Source organism: Strix aluco, chromosome 5, assembly GCF_031877795.1.
Source record: "Strix aluco isolate bStrAlu1 chromosome 5, bStrAlu1.hap1, whole genome shotgun sequence".
Taxonomy (NCBI): domain Eukaryota; kingdom Metazoa; phylum Chordata; class Aves; order Strigiformes; family Strigidae; genus Strix; species Strix aluco.
Window position 1 is genome coordinate 62,937,812 of NC_133935.1, and position 26,613 is coordinate 62,964,424.

The following is a 26,613-nucleotide window of genomic DNA, read 5'->3' on the forward strand; positions in this document are numbered from 1 at the left end:
GGCTATTTACTGAGCTGTCTGTGTGATTACAGTGGCAAAGTCCCTTGGTCTTCAGTCAGCTAATTTGCTTATCCCCATTAATTGTAATTAGGGCTATGTGAGAAACAAAGTATTCTATATTTAGAACTAAAGGATTTCTATTTAGAAGAACAGTGTACTTTTTATATACAGCACTCATGCACTCACCTGTAAAGTGGGAGTTTGAGCTAATCCTCTGATCCTGCAGCTGGAAGGGGGTGCTCGGTAGGTGTAAAGCTCTCTTGCTAGCAGATCCAAAAAGGATTATAGTCTCAGCATTTGTTATTTTACATTTTTAGCTGATGCTGGTAGCTCCTCTCTACCTATTGTGTTTTACACATTTTATCCTTAACAGCAGGAGTTAACCACTGTTTTCCACACTGCTGACTTTCTCATCCCCTTGGTACTTTTTCAGACCTGCAGCTCCCAGTTGTCACCCCAGAGTGCTCTGGCCAGCCTGGGCTGTCAAGGGCCAGCACTGCAAGCAACATATCCCAGGGCCACGAAGGCACTGACAAGACACGTACTGCCCATCTGCGGTACAGGAGGAAGCAGAGCACAAGCACACAGCTGTAAGTTAATGATACCCCACCCTCAGAAACTGTGAGTGCTTTGTCATGCAGTTAGTTGGGAGTCAGGGACCCAGAATGTAGCAACAGAGGAGACCACAGCCGATGGAGTCTTTGGATGTATTGCATCACTTATACTTGCATAGTATTTGTTTCTGTACTAGCCAAGCTTGCGTATGTTCTCTGTGAACAGCTAAGTCTATGCTGAGGGCATTGAAACACCTAGACAGATAAATATGGACCGAGGTACATCCCTGAATGTTCAGGTCTCATGGTGGCTGAGCTATTTCCTGCTCCCATCCCTGCCTTGCCCTACCACAGACACACATGTAGTCCTTTGCTCAGAGAGTTCTTCCCTTAAGCAAAGAACCAAGAAGTACTTGAGAACTGGCTGTCCAAGTGCTGTTTCCCATGTTACAGTATCCCACACATTTTATGTTCCGAGGACCTACCACTCTGCAGAGGAGAGAAAAAGGTCTCTTTAAGATGGATATTATTAGGCTCCCTTAACAGATAGCAAAATTGAGGTCTGGAAAGGCCACATATTGCCAAAGATTACACAGAAATGGAAGGAAAACCCTATGTGTTTTACCAGTAATCAGTCTTAGAGACCCATAATTTGTATAGTCATCTTCTCACTGCATTTGCTATGAGGTAGGTTGATACTCAGAGTTTTTAATAGGCAGAATAATAACACATTTGTGAATATGCCCAAGTATAGCTCAGATTTCCCCAAGTAATGAGCTTTTAAATAACGGATTTTTCCCTTGGGTTTATTTTTTTCTGTCCTGTTTCTATGGCTGATTCATTTTGTGTCGACTGTGGGAGCTGTAGGCCAGTATCTAGAGAGCCATGTCACTTCCTAGACAAAGCTTGCATGTTTCTTTTATGTTTAGCTGATTTATTATGGGTTATTCCAAGGTGTCATAGTCTTTCATAATATTTGGAATTATAGTTTATGGCTTTCATTAGGGAAAGCATGCAGTACCACATGTTTGTGTCCCTTTATTACATTGAAGAAAGTGCTAACAATAGTGCAGTCTTTCCATAGGGTTGTTTTGGGTTTTTTTTCTGAATTCACTACAAATCAGTGTTAAATCCGGGCACCCTGACTATGCACTTCTGTTATTTAAGCTACTTGGATTTTTCAAACGTTTTTACCTTCACTCTGAATGTTCTAGTTTTGCAGCAGTTACCATATGCCCACAATGCATTTACCCATATGTAGTCTCAAACATAACTCCCTCCTCACATAGTTACTTTCTATGTATGGAAATTAAGATTTAAAAATACTGAAATCAATAAAAAAACTTAATGTAAAACTTTGTTCCAGCCTGCTTGGTTTCATCTAGTGTGTTGCTTAACTCGGGGGAAAAAGGGCTAATTTCCTATTTCTGCTAATTTCACTATTTTCTTATAGCTCATTTTCCTCCTCTGTAAGAGTACTTCATTAATGCTATGTATTTTTACTACTTTCCAGGAATCAAGTATCAGCCTCACCAGGCCACATGGACATCCTTAAAGCTCAAGACCTTTCTGTCATCATCAAAGCATACGTGCTTGTGACATCCTTAACACCTCTGCGGGCATTCATTCATTCAACCACCACAGTCTGGCATCCACCCAAGAAGAAGCACTTTTCTGTAAAGGTAAAACATTTCATTTCCTAATTCTTCCATCTTTCAGGCAAAGTATAGAGTCAGAAAACCAGACAATATCTTTCTTCTCTTTTATCCCTTCTTTATTTGCATTCCACAGTGAATATTCTCCTAATATAGAGCTTTCATTTCTCAGAACAAGTGGGGTTTGCTTCATGAAGCAGGGAAGAGGTGCCCTGGGCAGCAGGGCTTATGAAGGGCCCTGGATTTGCTTGCCTCAAAGCCCATTTTTACTGGTGACATTTGACCGCAGTTACAAAGCTGAAGTTTTCTCTAAAGCACTGCAGTGGGTGTGCTGTCTTGCAGTAACGTCTTTTGCCCGGATATCAACAGTGTTGTAAAAAAGGGAAGTAAATATTTAGAGTCATTTGTTTAGATTTCTTTTTTGAGTGCAGTAAAACAGAATGGAGGAGGGTCAGGGCACTTCTAAATAAGGGGAAGGAAGGATACCATGGAGAGGGTCAGCCTCCCATGGTCTCAGTTTTATGAAGAAGGATGTTTCACATGTGCTTTAATTGGATTAACTCTGGACAACTCCAGGTGCCTGGAAAGACCCCTCTCTCTCAATATCTAGTTTGCTCAGCAGTTCTATGGATTTCCAAACATTCTTTCCCATTCCTTTTTCCTTTCAGCAAGGAACAGTGCTTGCAACACGGCAGCTCTTCGTGAGGGAGCTACTGTTCTGCAGCTGCTCCTTTCCTTTTGAAGGAATAAGGTCACAAAGTAGCAGTGATTTCTTTAGGTCACATAGATCAGCTCCTGCAGCAGTCATCTGAGGATGGCTTTTTTTTTTTTACTTTGTCCATGTAGCACTCTTGGGGTAGGAGCAGGTCGTGGCTTTGGATCCGCCTGAGTGTTGCAGTGTCACTGTCAGGACTCTTGATGATGCCAGCCATTTGGTATGTTCTACAATTTTAGCACTCTCAAAGTTAAGTGCCTAGTCTAAGCTCATTGTCTAATTCTAGTTATTGGAGAAACAGACACCTCTAGAGAACAAATCATCCCACCCAATTTAGACACTAATTTTGGAAGGAGATGAGTTTCCTGCTAAAAGTGTCTGCTTTCTTCTGTGGACTATGACATTCTTTGAGAACATGACAAATTCAAGATTGCCAAAATTAGATGAGATTAATCTAATGTTCTTTTTTTTTTCATAATTCTTTTTCTTTCTCCCCTTGGAAGCTATGGAAGCCCACTGAGATATATTATTTTGCCATCTATTTTCCTCTGTTTACATTTAGGAAGACTAATGGTCACTCACTTTCAAACCTTGGGGTTCAGTTTTGGTTTATGTTTATTAAAATAGCACTATGTCCAGCAGCATCACTATCGCAGCTGAAGTAGGGACTACTTTAAAGTCTAGTAGTTATTAGTAATTGTGATATGACTCTGTAAAATAATTCCCACTGAGGTAAGTCTGCTGAACGGGGTGCCAGCCAGCATTTACAGAGCACTTTGGCAGCTGAAGAAACAATAAAAATGATAGATAGAAGCAGCAGCACATCTATAGTAGTTCCAATCTGGTTACTGCTGCTGTGGTGTTATATCTTCCACAGCTTTAGGCAGACTTGTCAAAATGAGAAGAAATAAACAAAAAATAGGCACCACAGCAAGCACATTTGTAGCAATGTATAGATTGAAATGCAAATTAACAAAATGATGGAAAGTGGGGTGTATAAGACTCTCTCTTGGCATAAACAGTGTGCCCTGTAAAGAACCTGGGAGGAGTCAGGGAGTCTCCAGGAGAAATGAGACACTGGGAGTTCATGGAGTGGCCAGAAAGCACTACTGGGAAAATCATAAAGAGCCTTCTGTGCTTGGTGCAGAGGCATCAGGCAGGAGATCATCAGTCAGAAAACAATACATGGGAGAAGGTTTGGATTCAGCCTTTGATATCCTTTGGAATGAGATTACATCAAATTTCTCATAAACTTCATGGAGCCAGCACTTGTTGCTAGTGGGACGTATGATGCCAGCAGAGTGATCTCCTCTCCCAAAGTAGCCAGTGGAGCTGCGTGTGTTTGTACCAGCCAAAGAACCAGGTCCAGAAAGCTCCTAAGTTTCTGCCAACTCTATTGTGTAGGAAGGAAAATTGCTTGTTACATTGTGAAGATCCAATAAAGACATAAAGGATCTCTAAGACTTGTTCTTCTGCCGATTGACAGAATACCCATCGGTGTCACTGGGGACTGAACATGCCTATAGAGGAGACTTTGGTCTTGAAAAATTTGCCAGTGTTTGATGTGGTTTTCCCCAAAAGCAGCTGACTGAATTTGTTTTTTTAAATGAACAGATGAGAATAATTTTAATCTGCTGCATTGCTATCATAGACGTGCTGCTTTCAGTAACATTGCACAATAATTTAGAGACCTCCTCAGTGTATAGGCCTCTGGTCAGCAGATTTTCTCATACCAGTATAATTAAACTATTATCAATGAGAAATGAATCCACCAATTGTGGTTAACTTTGTTACAACATTACTACCACAAACTCAGTATGTTAAGTTTAAAATTTGATCCCCTATGTACAACCCTTTATGGTTGCTAGAAGCAACCAGAATGTGGTGTGTATATATATATATATATGAAGGAGAGATTTTTCAAAAGACTGGAGATAGGGTACCAGATGATATCAAATGATTAAGAGAAACTGTGTAAAGAAGAAACAGGAGTTTAATGAATTAAATAATACTTCATTCCCCACTGCTTCTTTGCTAGTAAACTATTGTAAATGATTTTTACAACTCATATTTACTTAGCCTAATCATAATGGCAAGGCTTCAGAATGACTCCTTGAATAAGCATTATCCAAATGGCAGTTCAGGAAGAGTTCAAGTGTGTTTTGCTCACCAGCTGCCAGGTTTTCTCTGGATTATCCATATTTTAGTGTCTCAGTTCAGAAAGCAAAAGGGCGTAAATCCTGATTTGGCATGAAGATTTTGTGTGTAGTCAAGGGGTGGCAAAACTGTGACTCTAGATTTGGGCCCTGATTGGGAAGATGCAGGAGATGCAGGGGAGAGAATGGCTTTCTGCCACACAAATGTTTTGATATGAGACTCGCGTAATAGCCTTATTTCCTTGAGGAAATTTGGAAACCCCTTATTTAGACCATCTGTGCGTTGAAAAATTAATAATAAAATAGAAGCTTTGCATTTTGCATATGATACCAATTAAGGGATGGGTCTCTGTAAATGTATGCAATAATTGCCTCCATGTTAATCAACATTATGCATGTGTATGAAGCAGAAGGCTGACCCCTGAATAATTTTCTGTTTTATAGAAGCTGGTGTGCAAAACAGTCATTTATGTCTAATTATCTCAAGGTTTAACACACTGTGAAGGGTTTCCTTTGCCCTGCCATTAACCTTTCTCAACTTGGACCCAGTTCTTAATGAAGGGATGCACTTTTGCATACCATAGTGGTGCCACATCCTGAGTCACCTGGGAAGGCTCTTCTCTGCTGTCAGCAGCTTCCCACAGCCCCCACTCTGATTCACCATCCCTCCGCACATCCAAAATAGACAGTCAGGTGCCTTCGGGATTTGAATTCCTTGACTTGCATAACCCTTGATACCCTCAGCTGAAACTATGGTCTTAAGTGATTTTCCCGTTGTGCAGTGAAGTAAACATAATTTATTAAAGCAGCTTGGTGTTAAGCTGCTTGTGGTATAAGTCACTATAACTTTTGCTGAAATTCTCTCTCTGTGTATTAAGCATTTGGAAACTTGAATAAAGAGAAATATTTTTTACACTTAACATACATGCAAATAAAACTGAACCCTCACCTACCCAGAAAATACATCTTTTAGTATGACTGAACACTGTGACAATTAGGTTGCAGTATTGCCCTCAAGTGGCCAGTTTTGATACTATGTCAAGTAATAGCCACAGACAATGTGAGTTAGAGTGCAAACATACATGCAGATAAAGAGCAAAATGCTTAGGAAGAGCAGAAAAGCTCGGGATTGTTTTCCTTTGTTTTATTTTTGAATTCCATATTCTTGCCCTGTCACTTAGCAGAGCATATACCAAAAAAAATTACCCTTAATTAGATTGCAGGGTTATTTGGGAATAACAATAAATTAAAAAAAATAATTCTCCATTAGGTTCTGTAAGAACTTAGCATACGCATTTCACTGTTCTTGAAAGTAGCCTGTGTAGAGAATCAAATACTGTAATGCTCCTATTCCTGGGAGACTGAGCATAACATAAATGCCATCTCTGTTTTCTGTCCTCATAGTGTCTAGAGCCCTATCATTTGTCTTTTCACTGATATAAGAACGAAAGTCTGTCTGGACTCAGGGAGATCAAAGACACGCTTAGTCTGACATTCTGTTTCTGGCAACAAGCAGGCAAGAAAGCATCATGAAACCATGTAACAGGACAAGCATAAAGTGGTACTCATCCTTAGGCAGATCATAGCTGTCTCTGGTAACCTGCAAGGTTAGAAACACAAAACTGGAAGTGGAAGATATCTCTTTATGTTTAATAAGCTGCAGGCGACTTTTATGCCATGCAGTTCTCTACTAGATTTTTTAATCCATTAATGCTTTTGGTCTTCCCAATGTCTTGCAGCAATGTGACTCTACAGATTATTTATGTGTTGCTTGAGAAAGAATATTTGTTTGCTTTAAAGCTTGTATCCTATTACTTAATTTCATATCCTTAATTCTTGTCTTAAGAGAAAGAATGAGTAATCCTTCATTCTGTACCTTCTCCATGTCTGTGACAATCTGTCATGCAATGCACAAGTAAAGTTAAAATTCTTCCTGGAGTTCTTTTCTGCTCTTCTCATTATGAACATCCTAGTTTAGCTAGTAAGAGCTCTAGACTGGTTATTCTTTAATAACACGTGGGTATACCATGAGTAAGTCTTTACACCATTATCCAGGCCCTTAGTTCTCTGTTTTTCTCCTGGTCCACAGATCCTCTTGCTCTGGCTGTTTAACCCAGGGAGCTCTGTAAGCATGCCCTTCTGTGGCTCCCCACTTTCCCAGACCTACCTCCCATTATCCTGATTCTTCTTCTTATCTTTCCCTTTTTGCTTTCCAGCTTTCTTTAGTCAAGCTGATCCACTTTGCTCCTCACAGCGAGCTGGGAAATGCTGTTAGTAAATCACCTTTACTTTTCCACTAAGAAGTTGATGCTGAGTGGGGAAACCACTCTTAGTTCAGTCTCAAGGACCTAATTTAGTAGTTGCTGAAGATGGTGAGCAGCATTTTGTCTTTGGACTTAGTCTTAAGAGCAAGGATCTTTAGAGGAAACTTTTCTCCTCCAGGTAAATAAGTTATAAAAGTGTTAAGGGACAAAAGGTTTTTTTATCCTTAAGTATTAAATAACATCCCTTTAAAAAATCCTATGTAAAGAAAAAAATACCTAAGTGGGAAATTTACTGTATAAAATATCTGAATAATACCGTGGTTTCCCCCTTCATCAAGTGCCATGTTAGAGCTGCAGAGAAATGACACATTGTAACAGTAAGTCAGGGGTGGAATGAACAGACCTACCTGAAGCTAAGACTATAAACTTATGATAAATTACTTCACTGATTTCTTTGTTATGTATTCTGGAACCACTGTTTTGATTATGGGTACATTTTTCTCCCATTACACGTCTTACAATTTTTTCTATTTTCTGTGATCAGTGGAGAGGTCTGCCTGTGCTAGCAGGCAGTATAGGAAATAGCTTCATTGCAAAATATGTTTTTTCTGGCCACCTATGTGGAATCAGTCTGTATTCTTGCAGACATCTTAGATATTTAGATACCTCAATATACATAGTAGAAGAGACTCTTGTTTGTGTGTAAAAGAGTATTTTTGTATCTATGAATGACTACTCACACCCAAAAATATTTGGACTTGTTGAAGAAATGTCACCAAATGTAGATCCAGTAAGAAGAATGAATGTACAAAAAAGAACTGAGAGTACAGAGCCTATACTGAAAGTTACCAGAGGTTGATTGAGTTGATTCAGGTGAAAACATCCTCAGCTATTTTCAAGGAGAGCCAATTACCTTAAGTTTTATGAGACATTGCAGATCCAATTGATCAGAAAGAGTGCAACAGCTCCAATGCATAGCAAAACAACGTGTAGAGGACACCCTTTGTTACTTCAGAAAGGGTAATTTCTTGAAACCAAAGGTCATGCTTTGGTTCTTCAGATGTAAACCTTGCTTTCAGATATGATCTTGTTAACTTTGTCGGCCATCTAGTTTTGAAGGCTACAACTAGGAACCAGCAAGGTCCTTTTAAATTCTATTCATACAAATCCTGTAAAATATGATGTACCATATCCCAAAATCTAAACCTCAAAATTACACTCAATTACTCGGTAGTCCCAATGGCCCCTTATCTTCTACCTCCTTGCCTCTTGGGTAAGTTCAGAGCTCAGCTACACCCAAAAAGATGAAATACTGTTGCAAGAAAAAATTGACAAGTTCACATTGTTTAACCGAAACAGGGATAGAAGTGGCTAATTGATGATATGTAATTAACTGACAACCAGTAATAATAATACAGTCACTATCAATTTCAGTAACAGAACAGGTAAACCATGACACCAGACACTTAAAAGTGTTCCTAAACATCCTCTCTAAATACCCTCTGAACTGTAGTCACACACGCTCACTCACCCGCATTTACCCAGACCCTTTCTCACAGGCAGCACAAGTTACAAACACAGCCCCACACTCCCACACTCCTGGGATGCAGCTTCCCTTCTTGCATACACCTCTGCTTGGAGAAGTGGAGGCTCCAGCTCTGCATGTGCCCCTTTCACGTGTACCCACATAGGACCTGTGCCCATCCTTACACCCTAGTATTCCCTGGAGTCTAGACAGAAGCTGTGATGCCAGCAGGCTGACTTCTGGCAGTGCCTGATCGGGTTTTGGCTGCTGCTGTTTCCACTCCAAAGTCTCTCTCCCTGCTGCAAATATTCATGCTGCTTTTATATTATTACACAAGTTAACTACTTCCTTGTTTCAAAAGTCACTTTGTAATTTCCTGATTACTGTTTAACCTCGCTGATGGTCGCCTTCCTCTTTATCATGATAAGGTTGGGACAAACATCCTCCCAGACAGTTCTGTGGATTCCCAGCACACAGGTTTTGTTGTCCATGTGTGGGCTGTGTGAGCACTCCCGTGGTATATCATAGAATGGTTTGGGTTTGAAGGAACCTTAAAGATCATCTAGTTCCAACCCTGCTGCCACGGGCAGAGACACCTTCCACTAGATCAGGTTGCTCAAAGCCCGATCCAGCCTCACCTTGAACACTTCCAGGGAAGGGGCATCCACAACTTCTCTGGGCAACCTGTTCCAGTGTCTCACCACCTCACAGTAAAGAACTTCTTCCTTACATCTAATCTAAATCCACCCTCTTTCAGTTTAAAACCATTACCCCTCGTCATATCACCACACTCCCTGATAAAGAGTCCCTCCCCACTTTTCCTGTCGGTCCCCTTTAAGTACTGGAAGGCCGCTATAAGGTCTCCCCAGAGCCTTCTCTTCTCCAGGCTGAGCAGCCACAAGGGAGGTGCCACAGCCCCTTGATCATCTTCTTGGCCCTTCTCTGGACTTGCTCGAGAAGGTCCATGTCCTTCTTATGTTGAGGGCCCCAGAGCTGAACACAGTACTGCAGGTGGGGTCTCACAAGAGTGGAGTGGAGGAGGAGAATCACCTCCCTCAACCTGCTGGCCACACTTCTCTTGATGCAGCCCAGGATACAGTTGGCTTTCTGGGCTGCGAGCACACATTGCTGGCTCATAGTCAGTTTTACATGCAGTAATATCCCCAAGTCCTTCTCCGCAGGGCTGCTCTCAATCCACTCATCGCCCAGCCTGTATTTGTGCTTGGGATCACCTCAACCCATGTGCAGGACCTTGCACTTGGCCTTGTTGAACTTCATGATGTTTGCACAGGCCCACTTCTCAAGCTGGTCCAGGTCCCTCTGGATGGCACTTACCTTCCCTCCAGCATGTCGACCACACCACACAGCTTGGCGTTGTTGGCAACCTTGCTGAGGGTGTCCCTGTCACCAACAAAGATGTTAAACAGCACTGGTCCCAGTACCGACCCCTGAGGAGCACCACTTGTCACTGGTCTACATTTGGACATTAAGCTGTTGACCCCAACTCTTTGAGTGCAACTATCCAGCCAATTCCTTACCCACTGAGTGGTCCATCCATCAAATCCATGTCTCTCCAATTTAGAGACAAGGATGTCGTGTGGGACAGTGTCAAATGCTTTGCACAAGTCCAGACAGATGACACCAGTTGTTCTTCCCTTATCCACTAATGCTGTAACCTCATCATAGAAGGCCACCAAATTTGTCAGGCACAATTTGCCCTTAGTAAAGCATGTTGGCTGTCACCAATCACCTCCCTATTTTCCATGTGCCCTAGCATAGTTTACAGGAGGCTCTGCTCCATGATCTTGCCAGGCACAGGGGTGAGAGTGACTGGCCTGTAGTTCCCTGTGTCATCCTTTTTTCCCTTTTTAAAAAGGGGTTATGTTTCCCTTTTTCCAGTCAGTGGGAACTTCACTGGACTGTCACGACTTCTCAAATATAATGGATAATGGCTTAGCCACTTCATCCACCGGTTCCCTCAAGACCCGTGGATGCATCTCATCAAGTCCCATGGACTTTTGTACCTTTAGGTTCCTCAGATGGCCTCAAACCTGATCTTTTCCTACTGTGGACGGTTCTTCATTCTCCCAGTCCGTGCCTTTGTCTTCTGCGTCTTGGGCGGTGTGGCTGGAGCCCTTGTCAGTGAAGGCTGAGACAAAAATTAATTGAGTACCTCAGCCTTCTCCATATCCCAGGTGAGCAGGTAGCCCATTTCATTCTGAAGAAGGCCCATATTTTCCCTCATCTTCCTTTTATCACCAATGTACCTATAGAAGCTTTTCTTGTTGCTGTTGACATCCCTGGCCAGATTTAATTCTATCAGGGCTTTGGCCTTCCTAACCTGATTTCTGGCTGCTCAGACAGTTTCTCTCTATTCCTCCCAGACTATCTGTCTTTGCTTCCACGCTCTGTAGGCTTTCTTTCTGTGTTTGAGCTTGTCCAGGAGCATCTCTTTCATCCATGTAGGTCTCCTGGCATTTTTACCTGACATCCTCTTCGTCAGGATGCATCACTCCTCAGCTTAGAGGTGATGATCCTGATATATTAACCAGCTTTCTTTGGCCACTCTTCCCCATGCTATTCTACCAAGCAGATCCCTGAAGAGGCCAAAGTCTGCTCTCCTGAAGTCCAGGGTAGTGAGCTTACTCTGTGCCCTCCTCACTGTCCTAAGGATCTTGAACTCCACCATTTCATGGTCACTGCAGCCAAGGCTGCCCTTGAGCTTCACATTCCTCACCTCCTTGTTGGTGAGAACAAGGTCCAGCACACCACCTCTCCTTGTTGACTCCTCTATCACTTGAAAAAGGAAGTTATCATCAACACATTCCAGGAACCTCCTGGATTGCTTATGACCTGCTGTGTTGTCCCTCCAACAGGTATTGGAATGGTTGAAGTCCCCCATGAGGACCAGGGCCTGTGAATGTGAGGCTGCTCGTGTCTGCCTGTAGAGGGCCTGATTTGCTTGTTCTTCCTGGTCAGGTGGCCTATAGCAGACAGCCATTATACTGTCACTTCTACCAGTCCTCTCTTTAATCCTAACCTATAAACTCCCAGTCAGCTTCTCATCCATCCCCAGGCAGAGCTCCATGCGCTCCAGCTGGTTGCTGGCACAGAGGGCGACACCCCCTCCTTGTCTCCCCTCAGAAAGATTGTTCCAGTTTGTTTTTATACTCTTTCTCAGGGCAATCCTCAGCTGATCATTCAGTTGGCTGCCCCAGCATCTCTCCTAAGAAATTCATTTGCAGAAAAACTGCCAGAGGAAAATCCTCTCAAGGCAATTACTACAGTCACCATAACATCCAGCCCTGTGGGTGCCACACTCTTCCACTCTCCTTGAGTCCCCATGACTTTGTGCATGAAGCTTGCAAATCAGAATTCTCTTGTCAATTAAATTGCATTTTTTTCAGTGTGACAGGTCTTTAACTGATGGTTCAGTGCATTTTTGAGGTACCAAATGGATCCATATCACTGAGATCATAAACCTTATTTTAATGACTGCAGATTTTAAAAAGTGGATGTCAAAGCAGGTAGAGAAAAAGCATTGTAAAATTAATATTGAGTTAGCCAAATATTTTCCCCCCCCCCCAGTGGCTTATCCTAAAGCAAAAGGTCAATGAGTTAAAATTAATTTTAAGAATATTTCTAGTTCATTCTGCCTTTACAGGAAACGTGTGTTTGATCCATGTAATTTGACTGCATTTACACGCTTGTGTAAGGCATTACATAAATATGTGGAACATACCCCCAACTGTATGCATCCAGCATGTGGATGAATGTCTTCATGTTCCTGAGAAGTTTTGCAATTCTGTATAGAATGGTGTCATTGTACAAAACGTGAATGTCTGCATTAAGTTTTACAGCGTACTAAAATTTAATCCCTATTCCTCTGCTTAAAAATTTGCCAGCCAGAGGTCAGCTTTCTCCCAGACTAAATTCCTGTGATTGCCACAAGTTTTTCCTATTCTGTTCTCTTTTTACTATTCAATGCTGCTTTTAATCATGCTCAATCAGTAATGAGATTGAATCTTGCTGGACAGGTAGTCTGTTTCCCCTGAAGGTGAGAGAACCAGCATCAGTGGTGATCATCTGAAGAAACCTTCAACTCAGTGACTAGTATTTTGCAGTTGAACACAGATGTTTATATATCTTGGTTGGGCAACTCAGAAGAACCTGCGGTTGCTGCAGGTTTTCACACTTTATCACCCCTAATCCATACAGTTTACATTTTCCCTATCAGTTGCTGAGAATCCTGTAGAATCTGTCGGAGTCAAATCTAACCTGGACTTGTTTAAATAGGATTTTTTTAATTAACTGGAATTTAATGTGAAGCATTGTCTCTCGCCTCTGTTGGTTCTGAACCAGCCTGACTAAATACTTATGTTCAGTCATTGGCTTAAAATAAGCATTGTCCTAAAACCTGATATCCCCTAATGAGAACCTATTGAGCAGTTTCTTTTCTAGTCTGGCTAGAGAGGGCTGTAACTAAAATGCAATTCCTTGGAGAAGCCAGTTTTATTTTACTGCTTGTTGTGTTGGGAATGGTTGGCTATCACAGCCAGCAGTGTACTCTGAGTGCAAATAGGGCAAATCAGCCTGTCTTTCATCAGTTCTTACCAGAAATATATGCACTGTGTATGCTTTGTGTTGAGATGATTAGGAACTGATTTATGGTGAGGAGCAAATGAGCTAATGGGGCTTTTTCTGTCCCTCTTGCCATTCCTTCCAATAATCCTTATCTCTTCTTATAAAATTCTGAACCTCCTTATGTTCCCTGTACAGCAAAATAACACAGCTTCTCACTTAGCCCCTCAATACCCACTGTAGATTTAAGAAATTAGAGAAAAGGTGCAAGCCAGTGTAGCAGGAATGTCAGTGATGCACAGGATCCGGCAGAGATACTGGAAATAGTTGTCAAAGTCAGCTGAAGAACCACCATGTAGTCCCACCTTGGTGAGTTGAGTCTTCATTTTAAATTTTTTAGTTTATATGGTCTTCATTTTAAATTTTTTATTTTATATGAACAGTTTAACTAACTGGTTTTGGCCTGAATAAGGGACTGAAATGGGACAGTTTCACTCAGAGATGAATCTAAATCAGAATTCAAAAAATGTACCTCTTCTTGTTCTTAATCTTTGTACTACTCTGTGGGAGAAACACAGCTTTGGTGATCTTAGACTTTGGGAGACACTGACTCCCTCTCAGTCTATTGTGGCAATGAAATGATCTGAGGATTTGCATAATCTCTTTCTAAATAGCAGTTCCGGTGCTCTTTTGCTCTAGAGACTCGTAGAATTGTAATACACATGGAAAACTTTCTACAGCATAAAAATACAGTGTGATGTAATTCGAGATTTCAACATGATGAGAATATCCAAAGGGCAGAGTTGAGGCTGTATGTGCAGCCTTTACTTTGCAATTTCCTGTCAGTCAGAGGTTTAATTTTTATAACTTTAGTCATATATACTGTTGTCATTTTTTTCCTACTGGCATTTCAAATACCTTTATCAGGAAGAGGATAAAAAGTCCCAGGCACTGCAAAACTTCAGGCCAGATCTGTGAGTGGAAGACATTTGTTTTAGAAGGGAACCACTTGATAGAATAAAACCAGAGGTGATAAGAACAGGTAGACAGGCAGACCAACTTCGTACCCACCAGTCATTTGTCAGCAAACAGAATGGAGTTACTGAAAATGAAGAGAGTTAAAAGCAAAGGCGGATCAGTGTTAGCTACATACTTACATACTTGAGTATTCCCATGGCTGGCTGTAGGCAATGATACAGCATTTTTTGAAAAGGGAAGCGGAAAGTGCTTGTTACATTTAACTGCAATATGCTGCCTGAAGAAACTGAAATCCATGTCAATGCAGAGCAGTGTCCTTGACAGTATTCATGCTCACAAAGGGATGCTTCAACACTATCTAGAAAAATCTGGGGAGTAGAGTGCACAGAAGTATGTTGTAAAATCTGGTGTCAGCATGATGAATACATCATAACACATCACCAGTAACTAGCGGTGTGCCTCAGGTATCCCTACTGGGTCCACTCCTGTTCAACACCTTTGTTAAATGTCTGGATGATGGGACAGAGTGCACCCTCTAATGACACAAAACTATGAGTGGATAATGCACCAGAGGGTTGTGCTGTCATCCAGAGGGACCTCGACAGACTGGAGAAATGGGCTGACAGGAACCTTATGAAGTTCAAGGGTAAGTGCAAAGTCCAGTACCTGGGAAGGAACAACCCCAGACACTGGTACATGCTGGAGGCGAACCAGCTGGAAAGCAGTTTTGCAGAAAAGGACCTGGGAGTCCTGGTGGTCACCAAGTTGACCATCAGTCAGCAGTCTGCTCTTGTGGCATACCTGGCATATTGTGTCCAGTTCTGGACTCTCCAGTGCAAGAGGGATGTGGAGAGAGTCCAGCAGAGGGCCGGTAAGATGACTAAGGGACTGGAGCATTACTTATTTGAGGAAAGGCTGAGAAAGCTGGGGCTGTTTAGCCTGGAGAAGCTTCTCAGGGGCTGAGGAGGAGGCTGTAAAAAAGACAAAGTACTTTTTTTACTATATAAATGTATCTGCTTGGTAATACAGTACTACTAAATTATCTAATAGTTTTACATAGTTCAGACATTAATTGGGTTCTGTGCCGTGTGGTAACTCTAATGGAAATGTGGTTCAAAGACAACCCCTTTCTTACTACAGAGGACTCTGATGCAACAAAACGTGCCTGTGTCCCACTCTTCACTGGGGCTCTGTGTTGTTCCAGTTGTTTCCCTGAATCTCTATCTGAAGTGATGATATCGGTGAATTTCTATCAATGATGACAGTATTGTGCAGGCCTGTGAATATGCCACTGGGAGGATCCACAAGTCTGAAAACTTCAGCCTGGGCAAGAGTTCAGTCAAAACACAGGCTGCGGTGGCTGATAATTTCTTCAACATTTTTTTTTATATTCTATTTAAAACTTGTTAACCTGGGGTAAGGATTTGTAGTCAAGGTCAAGTGGGATAGCCCTTGACACAGCATGCTAACAAGAGAAAAGGCTTTTACTTTGAGTGTGCTATTACCTATTGCTGAAGAAATAAGTGTTTGGGGTTTCCATTGCCTAGAACCTGTTGACAACAAAAGGTTTCATGAAAGTAAGCTTAGACTGTGAGCAATGTTTTTTAAAGCCATTAATACAGTGTTTGTTTCTCATATACTTATTTGTAAACAAAAAGTTATTCTCTACTAGTGTGGAGCTGTTCATGCCACTTTCCCATGCAAATGAATAAGAACTGAAGTTGACATTGTAAGGCAATTTTTACTTCTACCAGCCATTTAATTTATGATCTTAAGCACTGATTTACTGTAAATGTTCAAAAAATATGTAATATCTTTCACAGCTGCAAAGGTTTTTCGAGATATTCTTCAAGAGCAGTTCTCCCCAACAAGCCTTCAACAACATGAAGGAAGCTATAAGCAAACTTCTACTTATAACTGAGGTCTTCAGTGAATCATCTGCCTCAGGACAAAATTCTTTCAATCAGTAAGTGACTTGCAGTAGTCATTGCTGTGCTGTTGTCAAGGTAGCTCCCTAGAACAGAAAAAAAATTGTAGAGGATACAAGACTCCTAAAATAAAAAATCCTCTCTATTTCATACTTCTTTATAAAGTGAGGACATGCGGCATTTAGGGAGTAAAACTCTTCAATACCCACAGTGTTTCTAGTTTGTGAAAAGGTTATGATGAATACTTAGGGACAGATGCTGTGTCCTGATGAAGTGTTTCAGGCAGAACTAATGAACAGAAATCACTCACAACTGGACTAGTCCTAACATACATAAAGCTGTATTTCCCTTCAGTGAGTCTTCTGTCATATGTCAAATATTTAACGTTAGAGTAGCCCACATGGTTCAGGGCTAGCTGTGGCAGGCAATCTGAAAAAGAGACACTGTAGAATACTTTATGACATGTACCTTATGAATATACCTAGGCAGCAACAGTCACATTTCTGTGGGTGTTAAATCATTGTAATTGGTTCTATTAGAGTGTTAGAGTTCTTACATATAAATCAATCTTTATTATGTAATATTTTTATAAATTGAAATTAATATCTGTTCTATATATGCTATGTCACATATCTGACATTTTTATGATAAATACTAAATATGTTACTATTTATTACATTTGTATGTTTTATAAAGCTAGTTGAGAACCAGGTGTTTTAGTAGCAGTAATATAAAGCTCACTATTTGATTTATGTAAGTTGGGAATAAAGCTTACATTGTGAGTGGAGAGGGTAGTGAGGAGGGGAAGAGTGTAACAGGGATGGAGCTATTTTGACAGTGGTCCAAACTGTAATATTTTTTTACCAGTGGGATGGATATCTCTTGTTTATGTAACCCAAGACTTGCTTAGAGCTCCTGGCCCATGCCTTCAAACATTCCCATAGTTGCAGCCGTTTAGCTTCAGTGAGCCCAGAGAGTTTCTCCATCTATTGCCCTCCAAATGTCTTCAGAGCTTTTGCAGGACCTCATTCTCATCAAAAGGCATTTCCTCCTCCAGCATAGTTCACGTCCCTCATTGGTTTAAAGGTCAACCATATAAATACACTTTAATATAGCACTGTTTTAATCAACTCACAATCTGACTCCATCTCTGTTTAATGCTGCTGGCTCTTCTTAGAAATTTTATTTAGTCTGTATTACATGCTGTCTCTTGACCTATGTGTGTATGTTCTTGCGTGTGTTCTCTGGACCTGTGCGTATATCTCATTGTAGCATATATAGGTACATGGTTTAGTGGTGGACTTGGCAGTGTTAGGTTTATGGTTGGACTCAATGATCGTAATGATCTTTTCCAACCTGAATGATTCTACCATTCTATGTTTCACAACAGTACCTAACCTCACTGAATCTGATTCCTGTTACATTGTATTTCAGATGCAGTCAATGTTTTCAAATGCTAACCTTTGACATTGGATTCGGCACCTCCGTATACCCAGTAGTTCTTGAGGTGAGAAAATTACACAGATTATTGCTTGACCCAAAAAATTTACACCAAAAAGAACACATCAGGGAACCATCTTTGATAGGTACCTGTACAAGTACATTAATGTTAATTTTGCCTAAAAGTGGAGAGTTGCTGTGGGTGAAATCAGTTTTTAAGAGACAGAGTTACTGTCATGAAATTCACCACACCATTGAAGTGTGTAAGCCTTTCAGTTTTAGCATGAAAGGACTACCACCCCAACTGAATATCAGGGAAACAAAATCCATAGGAAGCATTGCATGAAAGTAGAGTTAGGTATTAACTGTGCCAGAACAAAGATGAAGGGAGGAAGTTAAAATACTACAATTGGCTTTTAATACAAATTAAAGTTCTCCTTGAGTTGTATGGTACTTCTTCAGTTCATGACCTGCTTTGACTTCCACTGTGCTGCCTTCTTCCTGGATGGTCCTCAAGGCTCTCAAAGAGAGAAATGTGACCTGCAGCATAAACTCCCTGTGCCAGTTTTGTACCACACCTGCCTCAGAACAGTCTGGCCAGAAATGAAATTTATACTGCTTTCCAGTTGCTTCTCATTACCCCTGTATATACATATGGTTATATATATAGGTATATAAAATCTTTGTCCATGTTTATGATACATAAAAGGCAAAAAAAAAAAATTAGTAAATATATCCTGGGAAATTACAGGAGAACACTTTTAAAATTCATCCTCAGTTAAAATCTGTTTAAGTTTCTAGTAACAACAGTGCAGTCAATCTCTCCATCCTTCACAAAAAAAAAAATCCTTTATACACAAAGGAAAAATGAACATATGCAAGAAAGTTTTCACAATTTAAAAAATCCATGAAGACAGTATCCTTAATTAGCCTGACAAGACTTGTTTAGCTAGTATAAGAAATGTGATGTCATAGCAATTAAATAATTGTATACCAGGCTGTAAAAAATTCTACCAGGAGTTGCTTAAAAAACTAATCCTAAAGCATAATGTTTACCTGCCTGTATAGTAGTCTCAGCCATCAACCATAATCCATAAATGTACAGTAAATAAGTAGGATTTAATAGTTTCTTATGAAAATACAAATTACTCTAAAAAATAACCGTTGATAATTACTATGACATTTAACTTTGAATAGTATCCCTTGGAAACTGTAGTATGCATACACACCATGCAGCTTGAATTTATGTTTGTGTTCATGTTAAAATACAAATTTATCCATGTTTTATAAACATGAGTTTATTCCTTGTGTTTCTATATTGTAAAACTCATACTTTCATGTGTAGTAACTTCTAAATACCTGAGTTGTGCAAGAGTTATGTTAATATATAAGCTGACAATTTTTTAAAATCAAATTTCAAATCAAACACATGAAAAAAAGGCTCACAAGAGACTGCAATGTTGTACTCTATCCACTGGAGGTCAGCAAACATTGTGGTGTGTAGTTCTGACAGAAAACGTGGTACAGCATCTGTTATATTATAATCCTGTCTTTTATTAGTGTTGTTATGATTTTTTTTTTTTATAAATAGTTCTAGTTTGGTATATGTGGTTATGAGAAGACTGGACTTGATATTCAAACTATAAATTCTTACATTGTTTTCCAACAGGTGCATGACAACTTTGACTTTCAGGATGAGGATGAATCAAATATTCAGGACCAAACTTTCAAAGAATTTCTTTTTGAAGATACATTTAAATTTCTCTTATCTAATGAATCCTCAACATCCAGTTTCATAGAAGCTTTACAAAAAATATATGGATCAGCTGTGAGCAAGGTCATTCATTCCACCTTTTTCTTATTATTAACTATTTGAAAACATTTTATTTTCAATTGTATGCTTTTCTGAGACTGCTGGTGCTGACTTATAGAATGAAGGATTTATTTAATCAAAACTATCTGTTACTGAATACTGGGGAATAAAGCTGTAATTATATTGAAAAATTGAATTTTCTTTTATAAAAATTCAACTTCAAAATTATGTCCTTCCCCAAAGTACAGTACTTTAAAGTACTGTATTATATTTAAAAGCTTTAAAAAGTAATTTTCCTATCATTTTTAATGGTCTTTTCTAATATACAGTTTTGTATGTATTCATAAGCCTAGAATTGATTAACTCAGTAGATTCATGAGCATCAAAATCAAATTTTGTTTCCTACAACTTTCTGTCTTATTCTGAATGCAAGGTCCAGTTACATTTTTTTGTATTTATAGGATCTGTATAAAGTTTGCATCACTAGTGAAAACTCTTTCTGACAAGCTGGGGTCTCCTTTAGCAGTATTTCTCTCAGTCTGGGCACTTTTAAGGGTGCATTTCTGAGGAGACCCTTACTTGCAAGACTTACAGGGACTAAATTATCCATGTGGCTTCTGCCCCTCAGAGAGGTGTGACTAAAACCAGGTCATGGGTTCTAAATTTATGACAGGATAAAGTAGGAAGCTGCTGACATATGCACATGTATGATATGATTACCTAAGTCTGTGTTCTGTAGGAGACCAGACCACATTTCAAACTATCCACTTCATTGTCTATACTTTATGCAGTCTCTGCCCATGGTAGTTTCTATGGGTACTTTTCTACACAAAGCTAATGCACAGTCTACTTTATTCTAGACTGAGAAGTGGGGAGAGCTATCAAGGAGCTGGCTGGACATGGCTTTGGATGAGGTTAGGGCAAGTTGAGAACTGCTGTAACTTGTTCCTTTGATCACCAAAGGGATTGGGGTCTAATGAAAGCACTCTTCTTTCCATATGATCTCACCAGAATATTCTCCCCTTTCCTTCATAGGGTGGAACTTACCACAGAGAAGATGAGCAATGTTTGTCTTTAGAAGAGATAAATTCAATGATTACTTTCTTAAAGGAGCTGAAGAATCTTGGACAATTTGAGCTGGTAAAATAAACAGGGTTTTGTTGTATTAGATACATATTTATGTAATCCTCTTAACATTTCTCCATTACCATTCTTTGCTGTGTCTGGCACATGTATTAGGCTGGATGAACAGGAAAGCAGGGAGGTAGAGGTTATGCTGATTTTATTTTGAAGGATTTTTGAAGTTTAAATTAAAAGAGATAAAGAAATAAAACAGAGAATTTGAGTAGAGAATTCACTGAAAAGAACAGCTAAAGCAGAAACAGAGACCAGAAAATAGAATGAAAGGAAAAGGAGGAAAATTATGTAAATGACTAATGAGTTGGTAAGAAAATAGAATGATAGTGAAGCAAAACAGATGTGAATGGAAGAACTGGAGACAGTACAACACTGAGTTCATGACCAGAGAATAAATATAGATGAAAAGTGGCAAAAAAAGCAGGTGGAATATGTGTCTTCTTCTACACACTTCAAGTGAGTTCATTTTTGCAGAAGAATAGGTATGGAGGAATAACAGTGTCTGTGAATAGCCATGGCAGTTAATGAGGGAAATGACAAGTATTGGAGAAATAAAAGATCTGCAACTGGATCTGTTGTTCAGAAAGTCTGTATGATATCAGGACTTCTTCTAGACCTCCTAGATGAGTATCAGGCTTGGAGACTGATGAGACTTTCTGAAGAGGGATTGACCTGAATAGATCTGGAATTCAAATCAGAGGCAAAAGAATTAGACTTCCATGTCAGTACTAGTAATCCTGATTTGCAAGACTGGGCAAGAGGGCCATTTTCTATACATGTGGGAAACAGCATTAATATACATGCATCTGTATGCTATATACACTGTCTTCTCACTTCTTACTTTTTTGCATTTTACGAATATTATAGTGTGTAGTCTCTAATCAGTGTCTCTCTTCTCAGCTTTTCCCTTCTGCTGCACCCAAGATTCAAACTTTACTGCGCGACATTTATCACATGGTAGACCCAATGGGACGGCTTGGTTCAGTCCTGACTGTGCATTGGTTGCTTTCCAGTTTACTTGAACAATTCCAGTTCATGACTAAAGAGGCACATACAAATCTTTCAGAATGGTAAGATATCTGTTATGTGATATGTTGAGGGTAGTTTCTCAAATTATATTAATTAATTGCAGTAGCTCCAGTGAGCCTCATAAAACTTCAGTAGGTGTAGGTGGACTTACAAGACTTGTGATGAAGGTCCATCATCCCATCATGGAACGCTGTCAGGCCTTCTACCATTAGACATGTAGCTAGGTTTCTACATATGACAGTTTTGTCCCTTTGCTTCTCTTTCTAGTATAGAGAACTCTGGGTTAAAAAATTAATTGGAGCTACAGTAAATTATTTTCTAAGAAATATGAAGTAAAATAGATAAGCTGTTTCTGAACAACTGTAAACTCAAATTAGGAGTGCTTACCAGGGTTCAGACTGTCTTTTAATTTATTCACCAATTAAAAGTAAAACTGTATGGAAAATATAAAATTTCAGGTGAGGATTTTTCCAAAAGGGACTAATAATTTTGAGTGTCTAAATTTTCTGTCCAACAAGAGATGGGTCAAAGAGAAGAATACTCTGAGAACCTCATTTTAACTCTTTTTGAAAAGCTGGAAAAATATTGTAATGACAAGGTTAGATCCATTGAGCTTCTGTCAAGAAATTTTCATAAGGAGGGAGAGAGAAAGGGAGGAAGGGAGGGAGGGAGGGAGGGAGGGAGGGAGAAAAGTTGTGGTATACTATATGCTTAGTATAAAATTTGTAAAAATGTGATTTCTGTCCTCATTATCTCTTGGCTAATGATGTTTCATACACATGTATACCATACTTCTTTATGACTACCGTCATATATGATTTTGCAAACAAGGACTTGGGAACAGATGCACATTAGAATGTATGCTCCACTCCACTGAGTTGGATGTGTGAATGACATTATTTTGTACATTTTTCTTGGAGAATGTTGTAGTGACTATATAAGGTGTCTGTAAGATTTCTTAAGTTTTAATTCTGTTCCTTATTGAGTTGGGTGTGGCTTTCAACAAGTCAATAGTCATCTGTATCTTTGTTTGCTTAGCTATCAAGTGGAGTTTATTCTTTACCACAGTGCTAGGTAACTATTAGTGTTTTGAAAATACACAGTTCCATGAATGAGCTAAGTATTATTGTTGTTACTGCTGGCCATTATGTGAAAAGTAACTCAAAGATGCAGCTGCTTGCATTCATGTGTAAGCCCTTGCCCTTTTGCCAAAATATTTAGGTTTGCATATCAAAGCATACCAACCTTTCACAGCTTTCTGTTCCAATCTAAGCTGTGCCACTCACTCACTTTGAGCAAGCCCCTTGTCCTCTTCTTTTTCTTCAAGCTGAACATTATTGTATGTGTATAAATATGTAGAGGTACCATGACCTTTCTCCAGGGTATAGGCCAATCTCCTTCTTTGCACTGTATTTTTTTTCAATGACTAAGCTAATAATGCCATTCTGTTCATTCACTGTACAAAAAACCATGTGTTTTGACATTGCTAAATCATAATCTTCCACTCCGATAGCTACATGCATGTGATGGTGATGCATGTGTCAGATATGCATGTAATTACAATTAATTGCAAGGAAGAAAGAGCTTAGTAGAGCTTACTCCCCAAATAACTTGGGTACGCATTCTCTTTGAGCTTTGATTAATCTTTTTCAAGATTCCCAGCTTTGATGAGTTTGTATAGCAGAACACTTTTTTTGAATTTCTTCAGTTAAGGTCAGGTTGTTTATTTAACAGTTCTTATTTCTCTGATTATGCAAAACTGATATTTTCATTTACAAAATCCAGTGATTTGCACATATGACTGTCCAGGCAGCAAAGATACTTATGGGAAAAATATTGACTTCTGACTTAGGTCTTGTACAGTTATTCTGTTCACTGATCATGAATCTATAAGATGGAGACAGGATTTAAAGAAGTTTCCTGGTCTACTTTTCTTTACCCGTATCACCTACATGACTAGTATTGAAACCTTAAATTGTATTAGTGAACTCTGAATTCCTTCCACAGGAGAATCAAGAACCCTAGAAACTCATCTCAAACTATAATGAAATTTTTACAGCCTATGTGAGAATGACCATCTCAGATCTATTGGTATAACATGACAAAGTTCTTTGAGGGTGATGGAGTGGTACTACCTAACATGTGCACTGAAATAAATTTTCTGCATTGTTTGTGCGCTGTTTTTCAACACTACACAGTTTCAACTTGTGATATGACTAAGACATACATCTTTACTGTCTTTTAATATAGGGGCTATGAAGTACTGTGGCAAGTATGTTTGGTGTGTCAGACAGCAGGGTAATATGGGAGAATCAGATTAGTGAGAAAAGATAATCCTTCTGTATTTATATAAAACAAAAGCCTAAGCAGGTCAATAAAGTTGCAAATAGTTCTATGAAATCAACTGATATATTTGGGAAAATGTTACTAGCTTCCCATAAGCAAGCCCCTTTTTAGGTCAATATAGAAGCAGCAGTCCTTGAACTGAATGTGGGTTGAAAATAATTTCTTGGAGTTTAACTTGGTCATACTTATCACCTGGACAGTTTGAGAAAAAAACATGGTTCAGACTATGGGCCAGAAGAAGACAAAAGCAAGGAAGTTTGGATAAGATTACTGATCTGCAATGGGAGAAATGAGAGACAGAGGGAATAAAGAAAGGAGAAAGACACTTGGTATTAAGTGCAGGAAACCAATCCCACTCTTGAGTCTGCGATTTTGTATTTCCCTTTTGAAGATTAGCACAAGATATTTAATTGGATGAACTAAATGCCCTCATGGAAACTGTGACTGAAGCCAAGGAAACACTCTACAGAGAGCTCAAACTGTTGGTTAATCAATCAGAAAAAAATTGTTAGTGATGTCTCACAAAATTACCTCCAGTGGCTCCTCATTTTCAAGAGAGACATACAAAACATCATCTAAAGAAATAAAATTAATAACTCTACTGAATACTGTCAGTAGTTTGTGATGTACACCGCAGCGATCTTTCAAAAGGTACATTCACAAGCATGAACTCACCTAGGGTACCTGACATACAGTCATTAGTTTCATTAGAGTTAATTGCAAAGTGGGTAGGCAATGAGCACATCTGTGCTTGATAGCTCCTCCAAGATACTAAACAAATAAGGGACCACTCGTAAGATGAAGGTCCCTTCTTGAGTAATGGCTTGTGAAGGGAAGGAGACTGCAGAGGTCAGGATCTCAACCACTCCCTGACCAAGGAAGAGCTTCATAACTGTGTTGTTCCTCAGTCTGCTGACTGCAAGGAGCTTGGACAAAGGAAAACTTAATGGTGCTGATAGTTTAAAAGCTCAGTCTGCAGCAGAGATAAATCATAGAATCATTCAGGTTGTAAAGGACCTTTAAGACCATTGAGTCCAACCATTAACTTAGCACTGCCAAGTCCACCACTCAAGCATGTCCCTGAGAACCACATCTACACGTCTTTTAAATACCACCAGGGATGGTGACTCCACCACTTCTCCGGGCAATCTGTACCAATGCTTGACAACCCTTTCAGTGAAGAAATTTTTCCTAATATCCAACCTAAACCTCCCCTGGCACAACTTGAGACCATTTCCTCTTCTCCTATCACTTGTTACTTGGGGAAAGAGACCGACACCACCTTGCTACAACCTCATTTCAGGTAGTTGTAGAGAGCGATAAGGTCTCCCCTCAGCCTCCTTTTCCCTGTGCAAAACAATCCCAGCCACTTCTCATAAGAAACGTGCCCTAGACCTTTCACTAGCTTTGTTGCCCTTCTTTGGAATGCTCCATCACCTCAATGTCTTTCTTGTAGCGAGGGGCCCAAAACTGAACACAGTATCAGACGTGCAGCCTCACCAGTGCCAAGTACAGTGGGACAATCACTTCTAGGTGTCCTGCTGGCCACAATATAATCTGAGTATCTTTCTGCAACATAATTTCTAAATATTGCATTTTGATACCTTGCTGTAATTAGATAGAGTTGTTGTAAGTGTCTTAATGTTTTTTGAAGATAATTACAATCTCTTTACATAGTTGACATGTACAGGTCACACTGTTCCTTTGGGAGCCAGGGCCATGCAGTGGTGGTGCCTGCCACACTCCTGAGGTGTCCTCTGGCTAAACCGAAGTCTGACATTTTATAGAGTTAAGACATCTTGTTTTCACCTTACAATAGGATTTGGGACTGGGCAGTCAAAAAGGAACAGCGGAGAGAAAAAATGTATTTGACAGATGTTAGCCATTACCTCCTTGACAAACAGAAAAAGGTGTCTGAAATGATTTATAACTTGGAAAACAAACTCTCTAATAGTTTAAGTGCCTCCTTTGAAGGAGGTCATCAATGTGCATGAAACTAGGGCAGTGTCTAGACACTGCAAGCTCAGAACTACATTTTCATGCACACACAGAGACACATGGATCTGCCAGCTTCTTCTTTCCTTATCTCATTGAGATAATGTAGAAATCTCTGTTTTAATATTGGACAGTTTACCTTTTACCATGATTGACCTCAATATTGCTTTCAGCAGCTCCTGTTGAAACATTAGTGATGGCTGATTGCACAGAACAATATTGCCACCTCCCTTCCTTGACACAGACAGTGACTTTGTGTCTTTCAAAATCCAAACTGAATGGGCAGCAATATCTGGGAAGAAGTTGCTTTATCAGAACTTCTATGGAAAACACTGGGAGGAAAACATCTGAAAGCTTCAAGAAATGCTAACGAACCTCTGAAAAGATCTTATGGGCCAGAGATCCAGTACATGGATCAGAGAGAAGCCTATTGCCTTTCTTCTACTATGCTCCCAAAATGCTATATGAAAGAAAAAATCTGTGGAGTTAGTAATATG

General features: G+C 39.7%; 1 protein-coding gene across 3 annotated transcripts in view; it reads left to right on the forward strand.

Annotated features, from left to right (window-relative positions):
• CPED1 (cadherin like and PC-esterase domain containing 1) overlaps window positions 1-26,613 on the forward strand; it is a 153,853-nt gene that overhangs the window by 50,222 nt on the left and 77,018 nt on the right. For all 3 annotated transcript variants that reach the window (XM_074827582.1, XM_074827584.1, XM_074827583.1), the window contains 7 exons: window positions 434-590; window positions 2,068-2,236; window positions 16,252-16,394; window positions 17,791-17,863; window positions 19,466-19,633; window positions 20,645-20,749; window positions 21,647-21,816. In XM_074827582.1, the coding sequence (XP_074683683.1) occupies window positions 434-590; window positions 2,068-2,236; window positions 16,252-16,394; window positions 17,791-17,863; window positions 19,466-19,633; window positions 20,645-20,749; window positions 21,647-21,816 (985 nt within the window). The remainder of the gene's footprint in view (window positions 1-433; window positions 591-2,067; window positions 2,237-16,251; window positions 16,395-17,790; window positions 17,864-19,465; window positions 19,634-20,644; window positions 20,750-21,646; window positions 21,817-26,613) is intronic.